Raw genomic sequence first — 23080 nt, 5'->3', positions numbered from 1 at the left:
GGCCTATGCTTACCCAAAGTAAAAAAAAAATCTCTATTGGTACTTTTCAGGGCTAGTTGGTTTTAAAAGGCACCTTTTTGACATACCCTGTCCAAGCAAAACAGCCATGTGTGGTACAATTGCCCTTTTCTAGATATCTGCTATCAGTTAATATATTTTAATGAATAAAGCAAGGTCATTTAAAAGATCATAAAAATTTGAAAAGTGATTTGCATTTATCTTAATAAAGCAAAGAAAGTAGAAACATGTTGAGATCTACTCTTACTATGCCTCAGTTTCAACAGTTTTGTACAATGGTACTGATATACTACTTATACTGTATAGAAACTGATGTAAATGTAAAGTACTGTCTGTCAGCATGGTCATTACTACTATCAAATAACAATGATAATGATGCCTAAAGTGCATTAGAAACAATTACAATCTCTTTCGGTCCCTGTAGAGATCTTAAGAAATGACTTGTTCCACAAAATGTTCCCTGTTTGGGAGGGCAACAGTAGGATTAGTATTGTGGTGTGCTTCCTAAGGGAGTATCAAATGTGATAACTATTTTGGCTTCCCAATGTAGTTAAGAGACAAGATAACCTGGATAAAGAATCAAATTCCAAAATGGAAGGCCTGGATTTAAATCCAAATTCTTGACACATCTAGTTATGTGACCCTGGGCAAGTTATTTAATTGCAGATCAGTGGTCAATCTACATTGGTAAAGAGATACTGTCACTGACAGCTCTATTCAAAGATCAATTCACAGGGGAGGAGTCCCAATCAATCAATCATGCAGCTATATGCCTTTAGGTACAGCCTTCTATCATTACACTATTCTATGTAAAGTATCACACACAAGAGTTAGCTGGTATTTTTTCAAGGTCACATCATCAGTTATTGAGAGGATTAGAATGTTCTCCTTCAATGCCCTGTTTTTCAAGAATTATGCAAATCTGTAAAGCTCTAAACAAATTAAATCATGCTGAAATGAACTAAGAAAGCTTACTAATTAAAAGAAAATCCAATAATTTCATCAATTATTTCCTAAATACATATGTTCTTGATTAACTTTTTTTCAAACCATACCCAATATCTATTATTGGCAAAGAGAAAAAAATAACTACAACTCACCAAAAGCTTTGCTGCTTGGACTCGAACCACCCAAGATCCATCACTGACCATGTGACAAATTTTTCCAAAAGCATCATCAACTAAGCGAATTTCCTCATTAGAAGAAGGAATAGGGACAATGCTAAATTTAAAGTTTAAAAAAAAAAAGCATGAGTTCTTGGGCTTGGGATCAATAGAATAAAAGCAATTATAATGTAGATGAGAATATCAAAAAAATATCAACAAGCTTAGTTCTACAGCAAGTTGATTAGTTTCATAGTAAATACTTTTACTTTTGGAATATCAAGCAACATAAAATAAACCTAGTTATAACACTAGGAAACATGATTTAGTGTTCTGAAATAGGTAGTCATTTACAACTATTTGGTTAAGTAATAACACATAGCACATCCTTCTATTATGTGAATCTTATACATTCTCATTGAGTTCTATTGGAATTTTATGAGTGGGAAGGAAAAAAATAAGTTTGATAATGAAACAGAAGTTTCTTTTCATACTCATACTGACCTTTCAGGATAAAGCTGACTAAGGACCCAAATCAACTGAACAGCAGCACTTCGTACTTGTTCATAATCATCAGAGAGCAATTTACAGGCCTGTAATGAAAGTTTCCAATATTACTTTAATTGTATATTCCTCTTTCATTCCCCAAAGTGATTTTCAAACTATTTTTGAAAGGAAGATAAGACAGTTAGATTAGGGCAATTAGAACACACCTGGGCTATTATTATAATAATATATTACAATTCCATAATCTATTTATACTGCAATATTATCATTTATGGTTACTGTTACCATCTTAAGCCTCTAACAAAACTTGTAAGTTCCATTTCTGATCTAAGATTTTTATTTCTCTTACACTGTATATAGAACCTGCTTAACAAATGTTTCTTGTGATAGATTTTGCCAAGGATGTGGAATCTTTGGCCTCTGGTGACTCTTGGGGGCAGCCTTCTTGCACAACTGTCTGGAAGAACAAAAATTTGGTTGAGATTTGGATAAAATAGTAAATAGAGGCTTATAGTTGAGTTACATGGCTGATTTTTCTAATACTTTATGTGACAACTCTCACATTTTTTTTTTACCCTTATCACCAAAGGAGGTAATAACACAATCAGACAAACTTCAGGAAAATTGCTCTATTGAGTAAAGTGAGTCTCATGAAACATAAAAGCCCTATGGCAAATAAATATTTTTACTTGCCTTGGACCACAAGTTGCTTATAATGTCATAACTGATGCTCTCTGAGAAGAACAACAAGCAAATAACATCAATGAAAAGATAAGAAAAGAAGGAAACAAATATTTTTTAATCATCTACTATGTGCTAGGTTTTACAAATATTTTCTCATTTGATCCTTAGAACAACTCTGGGAGATAGGTACTGTTATTGTCCCCACTCTACCTATGAAGAAATTAAGGCCAACAAAGGTTAACTGACTTGCTCAGGGTCACACAGCTAGTATCTGAGGTTATATTTGAACTCGAGTCTTCTTGACTCTAGTTAGTACTCCATCCACTGCACCATGTCACTATTTGCAGATGGTAAATGTATAAATTTTTAAAACTTAGAGCCCTATAAAGCTCATCCAAAAAAACAACAAAAAACCAGCAGTGAAAGATGATCATCACCCATACTAGAAAAAAACCACCTGGGCCCAAAAAAACCAAAATATATTGTCTGGATTATGCCAGGTAGCCTGGAAACATTCAATTAGTCTACTAATAAGCATAATTTCAAAAATCGTAATAGCTAGCATTTGTATAGTGCTTTAAGATTTACAAAGCTCTTCATATATTTATCTCATTTAATTCAATAATAACCCTACAAGAGAGATGTTATTATCTCCATTTTGTAGATAAGAAAACCAAGCTAGTTTAAGTGACCTGCTGTGGGTCACACAATTAAGGGTCTGAAGCAGGAATCAAATCCAGTTCTTTCTAGACTCCAAATCTCCACTGTACATTCTGCCACTTAGCTGCTTCCATTCAATAAGTCATAAAAATGGATCATGAGCTGAGGTCAAAATTTAAGAGAAAATTAATAGCCCAAAATGCATTTGAGAAATTTTGTAATGCTTTCAATGATCATAAAGCTGTAAAAACTCAATCTTTTTTAACACACCAATCATTATTTTAATGATGTGATGACTGTGAATCTTGGGACACCATGACCACAAAAGAGTGACCCTAAATAATCCACAACCACAATGACCCAAAGGACAAGTGAAAATAAACGGACATAAGTGACTCCAAAATGCTATCAATGATGACTTGCGCTAGAAAAGCAGCAAAAATAACACAATGAACTGAGTGTTCAATAGAACACTAAAAAAAACTCAACAAAATAAATTAGCAACCCTAAAACAAGTATAAAAGAAAATTTGAACTTTAGAGAAGAAATTCAAAAGCAAAAAATTCCATAGTACAGATAAACGAAGATTTGGGTGGGCTTTTTTAAAAGACTAATGAAATCAACAAAAGTCAACATGATCAAGTAAAAGAAAATGAACAAGGTAAATTCACAATATAAAAGAAAAGAATAATCAAAAATTACTATACATAATTATATGCCAACAAAACTGTGAATTCATAGTTAACTGATGAGTATTTATATAAAAATATAAAACACTCCAACTAAAAAAACTTAAAAGAAATGCAGATCCTAAACCACTCTTGGAAAAAAAGAAATCACAAATGCCACAATAAATGGTCAAAGAAAAGAAAAGGTTCAAGTAGATTTATGAGTGATTTCTATTAAATATACAAAGAGCAATTAACACCTATGCTAAGAGTTATTCTCAAATATAGAAAGCATCCTTTGAAACTCCTTTTATGAAACAAATATCCATTCTGATAGCAAAATCAGGGAAAGTTAAGGAAGAGAGGGAAATATAAACCAATTTCACTAATAAATATTGATACAATACATGTGTGTGTGTGTATAACTTGAAAATAATTTCTTTTAACCAAGTTGTATTCATATCAAGGATGTAAGAATAGTTCAACTTTAGGAAAAAATGAGTATTAATTATGTAAAGATGACAATGAAAGGCATTATGTAAAACATTTATGACCATAAAAGGAAGTGGGGCACTAATATATTGAGAACGAGCAACAACTGATGGCCAATATTGCTAGGACCCTAACAGAATAAAGCCTCCCAAGTACACCGAGCAGATTTCCTATGGAGGATTTATTAGAAATTATTAACAGGGGCAGCTAAGTGGCTCAGTGGATAGAGACACAAGCCGGGAGACAGGAAATCTTGGGTTCAAATCTGACCTCATATATTTCCTTGCTGGGTGAACCTGGGCTAGTTTCATAACCCCCACTGCCTACCCCTTACTGCTCTTCTACCTTGGAACCAGTATTTGGTATTGATTACAAGACAGAAAGTAAGGTTTTAAAAATAAGAAAAGAAAATATGGACAAAAAATTCCATAAAACAAGGAATGTAGGTTGATTGCAATTTGCATCAGTGGAAGGAATGGTCAAAATAAGATCAAAGATCCATCAATGCACATCACTACACTTTGGTAGGCATTGAGAAAGAAATCAAAATTAGATAAAACTTGTCAAACAAATCTTCTAAGAGCTTAGAATACAATAGGGGAGATATTATATAAACAAATAAATCAGAACATAATTAGTACATGGGGAAAAATAATATGCTATTCTCATAGTACAGAATATAATATATAGAATCTCATAGCAGAGATCACATGAGATCAAAGAGGGCTTCTTTTAGGAAATGGTATTTGAAATAGGCCTTGAAAGGTGGAAGGATGTCAAATGGGTAGAGGTGAGAAATAAGAAAAAGAGCATTCCAAGTCTGGGAATATTATGAGAATAAGTAAATCATAGGTCAGTAGAGTGTAGGACACAACTTGGGGGGGCAGGGGAACAGAAAGCAATGTAGTTTGGCTAGAACATAGTATACATGGCAGTGTGCTAGAGGTCACACAAAAATGATTGCACTGCCTAGCATGGATCCTAGAAGAGGCTCGTAAGGGCTCGGGATATTTCTCTCACACTAAGTATGATTTTATTTCCATATTAACCCTATGGTAACATAGCACAGTTTTCTGGTTCAATTACAGTATGTGGAAAAATTCTAGAACTCAAAACAGGAAGGATTATTTTCATGCTTCAGGTCATAAACAACTGGAATAGCTAGTTATTTTTTCCCCTAAAAACTCACCTGCTCTGTAGACCCTTAAATGATAGAAAACCTCTCCAGAAATCAAAAACCTTTCTTCTTACTCCCCAGAACAAGCCATTAAGTTACCTGGTTATAAATTGTTTGATGTAATTTCAGTCCTCTTTCATGGAGCTGCAACTAGAGAAGAAATAAATGGCAATATCAACATTTGGATAACATGATTTTCTGATACCAATATAGCACTATTCATATTTCCAAGGGACCTCACAGTTGGCATGGTGCTTTTCTCCCAACAACCATGGGAAGTAGGAAATGGAAATATGATTCCATTTAACAGAAGAGGAAATGAGGTTGAAAAGACTGAACTAAATGGATCAGGGTCACAAAGATGGAGCCAAAACATAATGTAGGTGCTCTTTCTCTCAGTATCAGAGCTACACAATCAAAGAACTCGACCAAATATTTCATAACCTTTCACTGAAGATGTCAAACAAATAAGGTAAAACTCAGAGAATTCCCCAGGCATTCACTTCTCAGTGCTCAGATAAGGCTGTGAGAAAAATACAGATATATTAAGAAGTGGCCTGAAGGGAAATATGGAAAGCCTTATATAAATTGATGCACAATGAAAAAAAATATATATATACATATATACAAGCACACAAGAAAACTGAACATTGTAAAATTATAAAAATAACTTAACCCTAGAGGAAAAAGAATTTTTAATGTATCTCTATGCTTTCTTTGGAGAGGAGGTAAGGGACTATAGGTATGGAGTGGTGCATACACTGTTAGAAAGTGGTTGCTGTGCTGGCTAATCTTACTGATTTTTTTTTCTTTTTTATTCTTCGTTAAATGGAATGAGTAAGAGAAATAGGAGGGATATATTCAGAAATGAATGGAATGCAAATGGGCACCAATAAAACTAATAAAAAGATTATCTGAGGTAGGTAGAGCTAGTAGGGAAAAATGTGTTTCACCTATATCTGAAAAGGGGGGGGGGGGAACAACCCCCAAACACCTATCAGGTGTTAGGCTTTCAGCTTCCAACGCATTAAAAGTCAATTAATGCTTGAATCATTCACAGGGAACTTTCATTAAGGAATCACAAAGAAGCACACAAATAGAAACATTTCATCACACACTCAATCACATGCTCCCACACACAAACACACAGAATCTGAAAGGATGGACTGAGCACAAAAGGCATTGCTTCAAACTGTAACTGAACAAAAACTCCTCCCAAAAGTAGCTGTCCAGCCTTTTCTCAAAAGCCTCCAATGAAGGGAAATCAAGCTTCTCAGGCAGCCCATTCCACTTGTTCCAATGTTTAAGAAGCTTTTCCTTATGTCAGCCTTCATGTCTCCATACAATTTCTGCCCTCTGCTCCCAGCATTGCACTTTGTGGCCAAGTCCAATCCCCTTCAAATACTCAGTCATATAGAATCACAGATCTTGAGCTAGAAGGGACCTTAGAGGTCATCAACATCAAGCCCCAAGGAAATCAAGTGACCTGCCCAAGGTCACACAGTGGTACCCAGCAAAGGAAGCTGAATCCAGGCCCCTGAAGTGTTCAAAAATTCTGCAATCATATCTAACCATAATCTATTGGCTTTCCACTTCTTTGTTTTCCCTTATCAAATCCTGCTCTCCACCCACATACATGACTGCCAAGCAGTTTTGTCTCAGGCTGCCTATCTGCATTCAACACTCTCCTTTCATCATCCTGACTCCTTGGTGAACCTATTTAGATCTACACTATCTTGAGTCCCTGGTCCCCTTATCTTTTCACCAATTTTGTCCGGCAAAGCCACAGCCTTTAGATCATTCTCATTCATCCACTGTCTTTGATCCTTAAGTAAATACAGACAATCAATGATCATTCTGACTGGGTTCACTACACGTTTGTTACACAATCTCAATTGGACCCTCATTGCTGCTAGGTAACCCTACTGCACTTTCTTCATCAACTTACTCTCTCGCTCTCCACAGAGGCACTTCCAAACCTTGTCATGCCCCCTCAAACCTTAAAATGGCTTCCCCTTTCCCTATTCTCTCAGTTGAGAACTTCACCTCATACTACAGTGAAAAGATTGAGGCCATTTCTAGAGCTCCCTCATCTCCTTTCTTCATCCCATATCACTTCGGTGCCTTCTGTCAACTAATTTCTTCTTCACCTGTCTCCTAAGAAGAGGTGGTCCCCAACCTCCAAGAAGTGATGCAGAGCAAAAGGAGCAGAACCAGGAAAACATTGTACACAGAGACTGATACATTGTGGTACAATCGAAGGTGATGGACTTCTCCATTAGTATCAATGCAATGTCCCTGAACAATCTGCAGGGATCTAAAAAAAATACTACCCACAAGCAGAGGATAAACTGTGGGAGTAAAAACACCGATGAAAAGCAACTGCTTGACTACAGGGTTGGAGGAGATAAGACTGAGGAGAGACTCTAAATGAACACTATAATGCAAATTCCAACAACAGGGAAATGGGTTCGAGTCAAGAACACATGTGATAACCAGTGGAAACATGCGTCGGCTATGGGAGAGGGAAAGGCGGGGGGGGGGGGTAGTGGGGGGGAGGGGAGGAAAAGAAAATGATCTTTGTTTCCAGTGAATAATGTATGAAAACGACCAAATAAAATGTTTAAAAATTAAAAAAAAAAAAAGAAGAAGTGGTCCTCCTTGTCAAGGCAAATTCTGTTTCCTGCACAAACGACTGATTCCATTCCATACTGTCTCCTCCAACAAAATGGCCCCTCTGACAACCCCACTCTCACCTATCTTCAATTTTACCTCGATTCCTTCCCTACTGCTAGGGAATTCTCTACCAACATGTCTATGTCTCCTCCAAACTCAAGAAACTCTCATTTGATCTTTCCATTCCTAATAACTACCATCCACAATATCTCTTTTGCTTTGTGGCTAAACTCTTTGAGAAGGTTGCCTTTATTAACTGCCTCCACTTCTCCTCTCACTCTTTTGATAATTATAATCTACCTGTCCAGCTCTAATTTACTTGCTGACTCTTGTTACCTAAATCTGTTGATTTTGTCTTTGTAACATCTCTCAAATATGCTCCCTTCTCTACTCTAACACTGCCACCATTCTGGTGTAAGCCCATATCATCTTATGCCTGGACTATTGCACTAGCCTCGTGGTGAGTCAGCCTGCTTCAAGTTTCTTCATGTTTCAATTCATCCTCTATTCAGTGGCCACAAGTGATTTTTAAAAAACAATCCTTACCTTCTGACTCAGTATCAATTCTTTTTTTTAAAAAACTCTTACCTTCTATCTTAGAATCAATACTCTATATCACTTCTAAGGCAGAAGAGCAGTAATGGTTGGGCAATAAGGGGGGGGGGGGGTAAGTAATTTGCCCAGAGTGACAGTCAGGAAGTAACTGAGAAAAAAATTTGAAAGCAGGATCTCCCATCTCTAGGCCTGGTTCTCAATCCACTGAGCTACCTAACTATACCCCCTCCCATCCCAGTATCAATTCTAAGAAGAGCAGTAAAGGCTAGGTGATCAGAGTTAAGTGACTTGTCCAAGGTGATACAACCAGAAAGTGTCTGAAGTCACATTTGAACCCAGGTCCTCCCAACTCCAGGCATAGCTCTCTATCAGTATTACCTAGCTACCCTCAAAGTGATTTTTCTAAAGCCCAGGTCTGCCCATGTCACCCAACCCCCCTCAATAAACTAGTGTCTTCCTATTACTTCCAGGATCAAATACAAAATCCTCTATTTTGCATTCAAGGTTTTTTATAACCTAACTGCCCCTCTGTACCTTTTCACTCTTATTATACCTTTACACCACCACTACCACACCAAACTCTTTAATCCAGTGACACTGGCCTCCAATCTGCTCTACAAATAAGACACTCCATCTCTGCTCCAGATATGTTTCTAGCTGTCCCTCATGTTGGGCATGTTCTTCATCTTCCTGCTACTTTGGTTTTGAGTTCCAGCTAAAATCCTACCTGTTACAAGAAGCTTTTCCCAATCTCTCTTAATTCTAGTGCCTTCCCTCTTTTGTTATTTCCTATTTATCCTGTCTATAGCTTGTCTGCACATATTTAATTGCTAATTGTCTCCCCCTTTAGACTGTGAACTCCTTAAGGGCAGGGGCTACTTTTTATCTTTCTTTGCACAGTGCTTGGTACATAGCAGGCACTTAAATGCTTACTGACTGACCAATTAATTCTAACTCTAGAGCCTGAATCCCATATCCCAAAGTCTCCCTATTTAAAAATAGTTATTATGCCTTCCCTACCTGCTAACCCTAATCAAAGTCTATTGTAGGCTAAACATCTCTAGTTCCATCAGTCAGTTCTCAAATGGCATATTATACAGCTTGCATCATTCTGGTCACCCTCTTCTGGACATGTTCTAATGTTGTCGATGTCTCTCCTAACATGTAGTGTTTAGAAATTAATAAACTATTCCATATGGGGCCTGCTTGGAGCAGAAAATAGCAGGGTTATTACCTGCCTCTGCTCCATTGATGCAGATCAGGAGAGTATTAGTTGTTTTCTTTGGGCTGCCACATCACAATGCTGATTCATACAGAGCTTCCACACCACTAAAGCCTCAAATCTCTTTCATAGGAACAATGTTGTAGCCATATCTACTTGTGATATTGAATTTTTTAAACTAATCTTGGAAGTTAACACTTTATGATTTAAATACATCTGACTGGCACAGTACCTGGCCCATAGTGTTTAATAAACAGCTGCTGATTGACTTAAGTATAATGTTCTAGCTTGCCAAGTTCTTTTTGGATGTGGACTCTGTCATCCAGTGATAGTTATCCCTCCAAGCTTCATGTTCTGTGCACAAACATGCTCTCCATGCCTTCATCCAAGTTATTAATATAAATCATGCAGCCCAAGCACAAGTCAGGGGTTCATCTTTGAAGCCTTCCTCTAAAGCAATGGTTCTCAACCTTTCTAATGCCGTGGCCCCGCAATACAGTTCCTCAAGTTGCAGTGACTCCAAACCAAAAAATTATTTTGGTGGCTACTTCAAAACTGTAATTTTGCTACAGTTATGATTCAGAATGTAAATACCTGATATGCATTATGTATTCTCATTGCTACAAATTGAGAGGTTGAGAACCGCTGCTCTAAAGACGCCCCCCTCCAAGTTGACATTAACCTATTCATAACTATTCATCAGGTCTGGACATTAAACCAGTACCAAATCCTCTTATCTATATGATATCATTTAACTCTTCTCTCTCCATTTCCTTCACAAGCAGAACATGAGCAAATCTGCCACAGGTTTTATTGAAACCTAAGTTTACAATCTAGATGGCATTCTCATTACCAGCCAGTCTGGATATCCTGTCAAAGAGGAACATGATCTGATTGCTATGAAGATATGCTAGCTTTTAGTGATGACTTCTTTTTCTAATCACACCTACCACTGTACACAAAGACCCTTACAGAAGTGTGTACATGAAACATGTCATATTGTGCATACTCTGAGACTGGTTAAGAGGTGCACAGATGTAGACAAACTTAGAAACACATACGCATATGAAGATGTACTTTCACAGACATACTCAATACACTTATGACAAGTACAAATGCATGTAGACAAAGAAATACTATAACACATATGTACAACTTGAAGTATACCATAAGACATCATGCATTCAATATTTACCCAGTATCCATTATATGGGCATTGTAAGGGGCACCAAAACAATCCCAAAATACTGCGCCCCCCCACCCCCAACCCAGGCCTTGATCTCAAGGATTCCAGGCTCAGAGGGGAATCATAAAATTTTGTTACATTATATAAAAATCCATCTTTCTTTACTTCTAGAAAAACTCAAGTTCTAAAACTAAACCTGAAGGCCCTAGCAAGAAAAAGATATTTGCTTTGCAAGTGAACATAATACATTAACATTAGTTTGGCTCAAATTTAAATAAAACTAAATGGTCTCCAAGTCATTTTGACAATTATATTTACCATTGCTTTTATAGCTGCTGTCCGGACACGAGGGTCCTGATCCACGAAATAATCCCCTATAATCTTCTGGACATCTTTAGTAGCCAAGCCTTCAGCATCCTTGGCAACATTTTTCTCCAAGGAGCCCAGATTGCCGAGTAACTGCAGGCACTTGTTTCTTACACCATGGGAGGTGTCAGTGAGATGCTACAATAGGAGAAAGGAACCAGAAGATGCTACTGAAGTCAATGAATTTTTTATTGTTGTTTTAGTTCAGTTTAACTTTATTTTAGATCAGTCTTCCTTTCTTCCTACTTTCTTCCACCGCTTCCCCCCAAAATGAGAAAATAAGAAAAACAAAATAAATTGTTATATTGGAATGTTCAAAAAAATCTTGTAATTACCATCCTGAGGTCATGACCTTTCAATCAGGAAGAGTATAATTAGTTTCATCTTAAACCCTTTGGAATTATGGCTGGCCATTTTGTTGACTGGGATTTTTAACTCTTTCAAAATTATTTATCTTTACAAACTGTTGTTACTGCATAAATTATTCATCTGTTCCCCAATTTATGGTAACCCCTAAGTTTCTAATTCTTTGCCCTCACAAAAAGAGCTTCTAGAAATATTTTTGTATATACAGGTCTTTTTCCTCTTTCTTTCATCTCTTTGGGGCATAGACATACCAATGGTTTCAGTGGACCAAATAAATAAGGACGGTTTACCAATTTATTTTAAGTTCTTTTCTTCTGCCTTAGAATCAATACTAATTATCAGCTGCAAGACAAAAGAATGGTAAGGGAGTAGGCAAGTGTGGTTAAGTGACTTGCTCAGGGTCACAATCTAGGATAGTGATGGCAAATCTATGGTATGGGTGCCAAAAATGGCATGCAGAATGCTCTCCGTGGGCACTCAGCCACCCTCACTGTCCCATAAGAGTTCATTATTAGAAGGACTCAGGTGGAGCTGCTCCCCTCCCCCTCTCCACTACACCTTTTTTCCACATTCCCCCACCCCTCAGCCCAGCAGCCCAATGGGAGTTCATGGGGGAGGGGGTAAGGTGGGCAGCTCACAGGTGGCAGAGCTGGAGGGGAGCAGAGAGCTTGGGCCACTCCCCTCCCCCTCTATACACTTGCTGAGGACTTTTCTCACTTCACCTGCCCCTCTGCCCAGCAGCTCAATGGGAGCACTTCTTCCCTCCCCTGTATGGAGTAAGGGGGAGGCACACCTGGCACTTGGTGGGGGAGATTGGAGAGAGGCCCAGCACTCCATCTCTAAAAGGTTTGCCATCACTCATCTAGGAAGTATCTGAGGCCAGATTTGAACACAGGACTTCCTGCCTCCTGGCCTGGCTCTCTCATCTTGAGCTATCAAGCTGCCTTCCATTTATTCACTTTTTAAACATAGGTCCACCTTGCTTTCCCAAAGTACTTTTTTGTTCACAGGTCCACCAGCAGTATATTAATATACCTGATTTCTCATAGGCCCTCCAACATCTGACAGGTAAATTATTAGTGATTTAGAGAATTTTAAAAATAAGGATGTTGGTAAGTTTGTATTTTTTCTTCTGAAAACTATCTATTCATATATTTTGATCAATTACTTTTATTCTTATAAAGCTGAATCAGTTCCTACTTATCTTGGAAATTAGACTATTATCAGAAAAAAATGCTTTTTTGCATTTGTTTCCTTTCTCATTTTAGTCACATTGGTTTTATTTGTGCAAAAATTTTAATTTCATGTAATCAAAATTATCTATTTAATCTTCTATAATTCATGTTCTTCCTTAGCCATATACTCTTCCTCTTTCCATAGATCTTACAGGTAATTTCTTCTTTGCTCCTTTGATCTGTATATGATGTCACCCTTTATTTTTATGTCATGTACCTATTTGGAATATATCTTGAAATGTGGTATGAGATACTGATTTATAAACAAGTTTCTGCCAGGTTGCTTTCCAATTTTCTTAACAGTTTACATTAAAGAGTGAGTTCCTGGGGGCCGCTAGGTAGGTCAGAGGATTGAGAGCCAGGCCTACAGATGGAAGGTCCAGGGTCAAATCCAGCCTCAGACACTTCCTAGCTGTGTGACCGTGGGCAAGTCACTAAACTGCCATTGCCTAGCCCTCAACACACTCTCCTGCCTTGGAACTAATACAAAGTATTGATTCTAAGACACAAAGATTTAAAAAAAAAAAGTGTATTCTTGCTCCACTAGCTGGATCTTTGAGTTTATCAAGCATTAGTTTCAATAAACTGAATTATATCCAAAATGAGCTTTCTACAGGTTAGTGAGATTGATTTTTTTCATTTTTAAAAAAATAAAGTTTATTAGATCATAATGTTGTCTGAATTTTACTACCTTTGTCAGAAATTCCTGAAGCTCATAATTCCTTGATCAAAGTCAACAACTTGTGAATAGCCTGGACATTTGCAGCTGAATTTTCAAGAGCAAGGCAAACTTCTCAAAGTAGTCTCAATGATTGGATCATCTTTTCGATTTCTCTTGCTTTCCTATGACCTTTTTGAATAATCTCTTCAGGAAGACAAGCAAGTCTCACTGCATTGAATTCATAGCTTTTAGGACAAGCACCATTAATAAATTTATAAAAGAAGGTAATGGTTTCCTGACTTGGGTCTTCATATTCATTTTCAACCATGTATGCCATGTGTCCCAGGCACACAGCAACATTTTGGGAGTAATCCTCTACTAACAAATGATAGTGTGTAGAAAATAAAGCATGACACTTTATGGTCTCAGCAAGTTTTTTAACAACTGCATTTGCTATAGCTGTGCCATCAAAAGTTGCAGTGCCTCTATTTAATTCATCCATGAACACAAGGGAATGTCCTGTTGCATGTTGTAGTATGCTGCCAATCTCATTCATTTCAACAAAAAAAGGTACTTTCACCTGACATTATTCTGTTTGAAGCAACTAATCTCGTAAACACTATATCAACTGGTGCGAAATTACAAACTTCAGTAGGAACATAACAGCCCATATGAGCCATTATAACCAAAAGACCATCCAGTTTCATGAGAGTGGATTTGCCTCCCATATTTGATCTGGTAACCAGCACACAATAAGCATCCCATCTTCTTCTTTATAGCCTATCATAATGTCATTAGGAATACATTCATCAACAAAAAAATTATTTGTAATGCATAGATGTCGACTTCCTTTAAGCTTTAAGAAGGGCTGAGTATCCTCATCTGGTACCAAGATTACTGCACAACACAAATGAGCATCACCTTGACTATAGCTGGCCAAGCATAATAAGACATCAAATACAGCATTGCACTCCACAGCAGTGTGCCAGTCCCTATATTTTTAAATCAAAATTGAAGAGCCTCTTCCTACAGTCCTTCAGTAATACATCTCTCAACTTTTCAGCATTCATCAGATCAACAAGTTTCTTCTAAATGTCCTTGGCCCAGAATCATTTACAACTCTTCTCAGTGAACTTTAGTTGATATTCCTCTGGCAAATCATGCAATGTGAAACTTTCTGGAAATACCTAGGATTAGGTATACCTAATATATTCTGCTAATCAACTTTTGCTATTTCTTAATCTATCAAATTATTTTGATAATTATTTTGGTATTTTTTTAAAATTGAAAATGAAAACTCTGGCATCACTTGATATATATTTCAAATGCTGGAAGCTCAATTCATCTGAAATATATTTGGGACCATATAAAAAATTCTTTAATATAATTTAAACAAACTTTTTGGTATTTTCCCTTAAAACCCTTATCCAACTTTAAAGAAATCAAGGTAAAAAATTTATAAAACTTCTAAAAATGCATGTTTTAAATATAATATGGGAGTAATAATAGCAGCTCACATTCCCATAATACTTTATAGTCAACAAAGTGCTTTCCTCATAGTATCTCTATAAGGCATAAATTGTAAACATCTTCCTTGTTATAGAAGCTCTAAGAGAAGAAGTAGAATTATGCAAGCAGTGAAGTATTAAGCAGCAAGGCAGGGCTAGAATTCAGATTTTCTAACTTCTAAGTTTTCTATACATCACGACAAGAGAAATTTAAATAAAAATTAACTAAGTTTCACAAGTAACAGAAGGACAATAATATGAAAGGAGAAATGATCACAAAAGCTAGCATAGCTTTGTTAAGGATAAATTGGGGGATGGGGGGAAGGGGGTGACTCAGTGAATTGAAAGCCAGCCTAGAGATGGGAGGTCCTAGGTTGAAATCTGGCCTCAGACATTTCTTAGCTGTGTGACCCTGGGCAAGTCACTTAACCCCCACTGACTATCCCTTACTGTTCTTTTGCCTTGGAACCAATACCTAGTATTGATTCCAAGACAGAAGGTAAGGGCTTTAAAAAAAAAAAAGAATAAGCCATAGCCCAGTCCTAATGTGAACTATCCACCTCTTGGGAAGGAGGAGACAGACTCAAGGTAAAGGAGAAAAGGAGAAAAAATACATTCTTAGTTGGTTTTGTGCGACTATATATTTTTACTACAAAATTTTTCCATCTCTTTCTTCTAATGAAGGGAGGGGGGATGACAAAGAGAATGAGGCACCAGTGATAATTTGGGGGTAGAAAAAAGGTGCAGTGAAGCATTTAAAACAAAACGCATGGGGCAGAAAAGTTCAGAAAAAAAGACAGGCAAGCAGAACAGCTTTGAAAGTAACAAAATTATTACTTATCTTTTTTTTTAAGTGAGTTACACATAATAGAAATTAATAACTCATGTGATCATTTTTTCACTGTTCTATGTATATGGAAAGGTTAATGTTTTTCTTCTGACGTTTTTTAAGTGTAGAATAAAACTTTAAAATGAATTGAGTAGAGACACTACACTGTACACAGTAACAGCAACACTGTTTGATGAACAACTGTGAATGACCTAGCTATTCATAGCAACTATCAAAGGTAATTCCAGAGACTCATAATGAAAAATGCCATCTGCTTCCAGAGAAAGAACTGATTGAGTCTGCATGAACACCAAAACATACATTTCTATTTCCTTCTTTTTTTGTTTTAAGGCCTCTTCTACAAAATGACTAATATGGAAAAATGTTTTGTATGATTACACATATCAAATCTATATTGGACTGCTTACTGTCTGGAGGGGGAGGGAATAGAGGAAGACAATTTGGAACTCAAAAAAAATTTTTTTAATGAATGCTAAAAATTGTTTTTACATGTAACTGGGGGAAAATCAAATATTATTTTTAAAAAGTAAAGAAATAAAATAGACCCTGCCAATGTGTTAGTCTGCCAGTTTGAACTCAATTTCATTTCTGATAAAGTTGGATTAGGGCAGATCAGAAGCCTGTTGTAAACCTGAAATACACCAAATTACTCAACAAATTCTCTCATGATTCTCCTATAAACATGGAAAAATACAAACTAGAAGATTCTTCCATTAGGTAGTTTGAGGACTGGTTAAGAAACTAGATCCAATGAATAAGGAGAGTAAAGATAAACACAGCATGACAAGCACCACAGATTTTGTGAGAACAGGTTTCAAAGAGATTATTGAGAACATCATGGCCTAAAATTTTATAGAAGTTAGCCTAGGATGGGTGGGAAGCTCTCAAAAATTAAATCCTGAATGAGCAAAGAGAAATAATTTCTAAAAGAATGAAAAGTTGAAGTTATCTAAGAAGACCAACAGAAACCCCAAGAAAGTACTGACTAATCTAAGTTTTTAAAAATTATGCTATTGGGCAGCTAGGTGGCACAGTAGAGAGAAATCTAGCCTCAGACACTGCCTTGCTGTGTGACCCTGGACAAATCACTTAACCCCAGTTGCCTAGACCTTGCCCTTCTATCTTGAGCTTGTTACTAAGACAAAAAGTAAAAGTTTAAAAAGAAATATACACATTAGTTAGAAACAAGGGATTCTTGCAATGGTAGGAATACAAACTTGGTACATTCCACAATAGCTTCATTAGGATTAGTAAGGCTCTGGCTAAGAACAACAAAAAGGGCTTTTTTTTTACTTTTATTTAGGCTCCATTAGAAAAAAAAAAAGACCAAATAAACAACAGTAGGATGGCTTGAAGGAACTAGGACAATGGACAGTGGAGAGAAGGAAGAGCTAGTCATTTCTTATTTTGTTTCTGTTTTCTCTACCAAGAAGAATCATCTTTGTTTCTGAAAGGAAAGAACAAGAATGGCTAATTGGAATTGAGATTCAAGATAAGTGAAGGTAAGTGATGGAGAAAGGACATCCTCTCCCCCTCAGTCGGTGGAAGAAATGGTACCTAGTTGTCTTTGATGAGCCTTTGGTGTTGGATTCATGTCATCAGGATCCAACAACCAGACCCTGGGAGAATGAAAACTTATGCAGGGGTGACAATTAAGCCATTACCCCCAATTTCTAAAGACTCTGCAAGGATGTTGGTTTACCGCAAATGAATAGGTTTCCTAATTTTCAAAAAAGAGGGCATTCTAATATTTAAATTCTGTCTTAATATGTTTGACTACAATTCTTGGTAAAAATTTTAAAAGTATTATATGAAAGGGATAATCAGTGAACTTTCAGACAAGAAATTACATTAGTAATCATTTTACCTTCTATCTTAGTATCAATTCTAAGGCAGAAGAATGGTAAGGTTAAGTGACTTGCCCAGGGACTCACAGCTAGGAAGTGTCTGAGGCCAGATTTAAAGCCACATCCTCCCAACTCCAGCTCTGGTGCTCTATCTGCTGTTACTTAACTGCCCTCATAGTTTCTTAAAGAAAAGATCATTACGAGACCAAACAAGAGATTGAAAAGATAATGGGATGTAAAATAGATATTAAAATTAAATTTAAGAACTAATTTAGTTAAAATTAGAAGGAAAGCAGGAAAATAAGGAAAAAATCTTTTTAGCAAGTTTCTCTGATAAAGGTCTTATTTCTCAATATATAGGGAATTGAGCCAAATTTATAAGAATAATAGTCATTCCCAATTGATAGTCAAAGGATATGAAGTCGGTTATCAGAAGAAATCAAAGTTATCAATCATCTTATGAAAAAGTACTCTAATTCACTAATAATTAGAGAATTCGAAGATACCAATTCACATCTATCAGCTTGCCTAAAACACAGAAAAGGAAAGTGACAAATGTTGGAAAAGATGTAAAAAAACACTTGGTAGAATTGAACTGGTCTAACCATTCTAGAGAACAATTTGGAGCTATGCCCCAAAGACTATAAAACTATATGCCTTTCTGTAAGAGTAAAATTAATGTCAAATACTTCAAGTATTTTAATAAAGTTTATTATCTAACAAAATAGAACCACTTGACGAAGTTGTTCTACCTATTCAAAAAGCTTGCTCCACCAATGCAGAGACAGGAAGAAAAAGGAGAGAATCAGACCTCCACCTAATTTATATCCTGTCTACATCAGCACATAATGACAGGAAGTGAGTGGGGTTCTGGGAATTGTAGTTTTTCTGGGGATCGTAGTTTTTAGGTAACAGATTCTAATTACACAATACCAATACTAAATCTGTATCTCAAAGAGAACAAAAGAAGACAAAGACCATATATTCAAAAATATTTACAGCAGCTCTTTTTGTGGTGACAGAGTTGGAAACTGAGGAGATGACCATGAATTGGGGAAGGGTTAAATAAGTTGTTGTATACAAAGGTGATGGAAGTACTGTGCTAAGAAATGAGAAAGAGGATAGTTTCAGAAAAGCATGGGAAGACTTACATGAACTGATGCAAAGTGAAGTGAGCAGAATGAAGGAAACATTCTTCAGAGTAATAACAATATTATAAACTATTATCAAAAGCAGCTTGGGGGACATTATCATTAATAAGTTATCAACTATCCAAGACAACTATTTTCTACAAAAAAAAAAAGAATCATAATTACCAGTATCAAAAATAAAAATAGCGATTTCACCTCTGATAAAGAGGAAATTAAAGCAATTATTAGGATACATTTTGTCCAATTATATGATAATAAATGTGATAATCTAGGTAAAATGGATATTTACAAAAATAAAAATTGCCTAGTAAAAAAAGAGGAAATAGAATACTTAAATAATCCCATCTCAGTAAAAAATATTGAACAAGCCATCAATAAAATGTATTCTATTTTATAAAGTTTATTATCTAACAAAATAGAACCACATGACTAAGTTTTTCTACCTGCTCAAAAAGCCTGCTCCACCAAAGCAGAGAGAGAAGAAAAGAGAGAGAGAGAGATGGACTTCCATCCAATTTATATCTCACAAAAATCCCCAGGGTCAGATGGATTTACAAGTGAATTCTATCAAACATTTAAAGAATAATTAATTCCAATATTATACAAACTTTTTGGCAAAACAAAGAAGGAATCCTACCAAATTCTTTTAATGACACAAATATGGTGCTGGTATCTTAGCCAGGAAGACCAAAAAAGAGAAAGAAAATTATGGTCCAATTTGGGGCAAAATTCTTAAATAAAATGCCAGCAATGAGACAACAATATACCTCAAGGATTATTCACTTCCTGTATCTCACATGTACCAATGGTGGCTTAAACTTGACATAGGACAGCCTAGGGGGTCAGTCAATTGTTTCTGATTTGTCACTTGCTAGCACATGCTGGTCATAGACCATATTTTCCCACAGTCAATCCTTAAGTGGGGGTGTATACATTCCTTGTTGCTAGAATTCTAAAGACTAAGCAGGGTGGAGTAAATCTAAAATTCACACCCCTGGAGTTAATGCATCCATTGTCTCCCCCTCTTCTGTCCCTATCGCAGCAGCACAAACATTCCAAATCCTCTGGCTCAAGCAAAAAGTTTTTTTGTATCATGCCATTAATAAAAATGAAAAATAATTTTAAAATAAGTTTATTTTATTTCATCTCACCTTTTCTAATTTCTATTTTGTGAATGTTTTATAATATACATATTAGTAGAGTAGTTATTTATATAATATACATCACTGGAGTTGCATGCTCAAAATTATTTTACCTTTGGGGTGTGTGCTCAAAAAAGTTTAAACATTAGCCTCAACAACAGGACAATTAAGTGCACATAGGAATACTCAAATAGTCAAACTAAGAAGAGTTTTTTCTGGTTTGAATGAATAATTAGAAAGAAATTTCTAGTAGAATACTTAAAGAATCTATTATTGGCTCTATGATATTTAAAACAGGACAATATATTTAGAGCTGAAAGAGACCTTAAAATCCCAAACTCTTCACATTCTAGATGAGGGAACTGAGGTCCAGAGAAATTAAGGACTTGGCAATGCCACATGCATTGAATCCTCATCTATCAACTATCTTCAGAGGCAGCACTGAATGTTAGTGACTTTTTTCTTTATTATCAAGCATAAACTTGCCTCCCTGCAATTTCTACCCATTTCTCAAACCTATTTCTCACAACTTTGTCTTAATCCACAAATTTCATAAGGAAATAGTCTACACTATTGATAAGTACTGGATTTTGAGTCAGAGGATCTGGTTTCAAATCCTAGCTCTGGCTCCTACTATCCCTGTGACATTGGGAAAGTAATAGGCTAGTTGTTAATTGGGCTGATTGACTAAGAATAATTTTCTAATAGTTAAATGGTAAAATGATATTAAAAACCTGTTCTCAAGAGCAGAAATGCAAACTATCAACATCCCCCTTGAAAATTAATCCAAAATCACTAATAAAATTAAAACAACACTGAGGCAAACTGACAAAAATGGTAAAAGACCCCAAAAAAGTCAGAATTGGCAGGGATTTAGGAAAATGGGTATGCTAATTCATTGTTGATGAGGGCTATGAATTGCTTCAACTGTTCTGGGAAATAATTTGTATAATAAAAGTTGCAAAAAAACATTTTTAGCCCATGAGGTAGCAATTTCATTTTTATAGGTTTATACCCCAAGGGAGTTAAAATAAAAATGTATCTGTATAAAAATATTGCAGCATTTTTATAAATGAGGGGACAAACCAGAAAATAAATTGTACCCAATGATTGGACAATGAATAAGTAAACCGTGGTATGTGATTTTAATGAAATTATTACTGCACTAAAAATAATGATGACTTTAATGAATACTACTTGTTATCCTCTATAGTCACAGAGAACCAAAATGACATCAGTATGTTAGGGTGAATGTTCAGTGTTTTCTGACTATAGTTGATCAAACCAATATAAACATGGAAGGCAGATTGGGCACAAATAGTCCATATGGACATGTGGGATGGAGATATCTCTAAATTTGTGCATCTCACATTTCTTTTGAGTTACTGTAATTCTACATTACTTATAGAGCACAGAGCCTTCTTTGATGCAGGCATGCCATGCTAGATGGTCCAGTGCCAGTGTCTTCCATGTCTTACAATTGATTCCAAAGTTCTTCAAAGAAACCTCAAGAATGTCCTTGTATCATTTCTTCTGTCTGCGAATGCCTGCCTTGTGAGAGTTCTCTGTAAAATGGTCTTTTAGGCAAACATATGTTTAGCATTTGGCATTTGAATATGACCAGCTCATCCAAGTTGTGCTCTTTGCAGTAGAGTTTGAATGCTTGGCAGTTCTGCTCAAGAAAAGACCTCACTGTGCAGTACCTTGTTTTTCCAAGTGATCTTCAGCATCTTCCTAAGTCAATTCAAATTAAAGTGATTCAGTTTCCTGGCATTGTGCTGGTAGAACGTCCAGGTTTCCCAGGCATACAACAATAAGACCAACACAATGGCTCTGTAGACCTTCAGTTTGGCTGGCAGACTAATACCTCTTCTTTCCCACACTTTACTTTGGAGCCTCCCAAACACTGTTTCATTATTCTGGCAAAGCATGATCAACCTCATTACCTATGTATATATCCCTGGAAAGTATACTGTCAAGGTAAGGGAACTTATCCAAAGAATTCAAAATTTCTCCATTTGCTATAGCTGATGGTTGCATGTACAGATGATGGCTGAAATCAATTGATGATGGTTCTCTACCAGCCTCTATTTTCTTGGTATTGTCAGGCCAAAATTAGCATCTTAAAATAAACTACATGTCCAATGATTGGACAATGGCTAAGTAAATTATGGTATGTGAATTTAATGAAATATTGCACCATAAAGAATGATGAACTTAACAAATACTAAGAAGTCCTAAGAAGTCCATGAAGATTTACATAAAATGATACACAATAAAAAAAGATTAAATCTAATATTCCCATTGACCATAATTTTGTATGAAAAGAAAGGTCACATGGATTCAAGTACTATCTTTGAAAGACATGTAGTAAGTACTGAGTGGCCACAGAAAAGGCATTTAACCTTCAATATTCCAGTCAACTCTCTATGATTGTAAGTTACAGGTGAGTTGGTAATTTGCACTGTTGAAAAGAATTTCTACAGTTTATCATACTGATAAAATTTCAAATTCCAATTAAAAAATGAAGACAGCAACAAAACACATAGCAAATAAAAAACAAATATACACTGTAGGCTAAGATGAGTAAGTCTTCACATGTCACTGAACAATCCTGAAGGTAATCATTGGAGATAATGACAGAGAAGCATAAAGATAAAGCATAAGAGATTAAACAGGGGAAACAAACTACTATCTTAACTTTGAAATTAATGAGATTACCTCAAAAAAATGGAAGAAATTTGCGGAATGGATTAGAAGGCAAAATATAACAATATATACATAAGAAACACACTTGAAACATAAAGACTAGAACTGTTAACATAAAGGGTTGGAACAAAATCTATCATTTTGATTCTACCTAACTAATAGAAACCATAGATAATTCCCAACACAAATAAGAAAGGCTGGAAATACGATGCCCCCATAATCTTCTAATTATCTTATAAGTAACTATATGCTACAGATTACCCAACTATTTAAAAAAAGGAATACAGTAAGATGTCC

General features: G+C 35.9%; 1 protein-coding gene and 1 pseudogene across 2 annotated transcripts in view; both read right to left on the bottom strand.

The window, feature by feature from the left end:
* INTS4 (integrator complex subunit 4) overlaps nucleotides 1-23080 on the bottom strand; it is a 94399-nt gene that overhangs the window by 58946 nt on the left and 12373 nt on the right. For both annotated transcript variants that reach the window (XM_001363097.4, XM_007490897.3), the window contains exons 5-8: nucleotides 11267-11452; nucleotides 5409-5459; nucleotides 1626-1714; nucleotides 1119-1239 (exon numbers count right to left, since the gene is read on the bottom strand). In XM_001363097.4, coding sequence (XP_001363134.1) covers nucleotides 1119-1239; nucleotides 1626-1714; nucleotides 5409-5459; nucleotides 11267-11452 — 447 coding nt within the window. The remainder of the gene's footprint in view (nucleotides 1-1118; nucleotides 1240-1625; nucleotides 1715-5408; nucleotides 5460-11266; nucleotides 11453-23080) is intronic.
* Nucleotides 13052-21804, bottom strand: LOC130458866 (DNA mismatch repair protein Msh6-like; annotated as a pseudogene).

The sequence above is a fragment of the Monodelphis domestica genome, chromosome 4 (assembly GCF_027887165.1).
Source record: "Monodelphis domestica isolate mMonDom1 chromosome 4, mMonDom1.pri, whole genome shotgun sequence".
NCBI classification, from domain to species: domain Eukaryota; kingdom Metazoa; phylum Chordata; class Mammalia; order Didelphimorphia; family Didelphidae; genus Monodelphis; species Monodelphis domestica.
The sequence above is the reverse complement of the archived record's forward strand: the minus strand, read 5'-3'. Positions and strand labels throughout refer to the sequence as shown.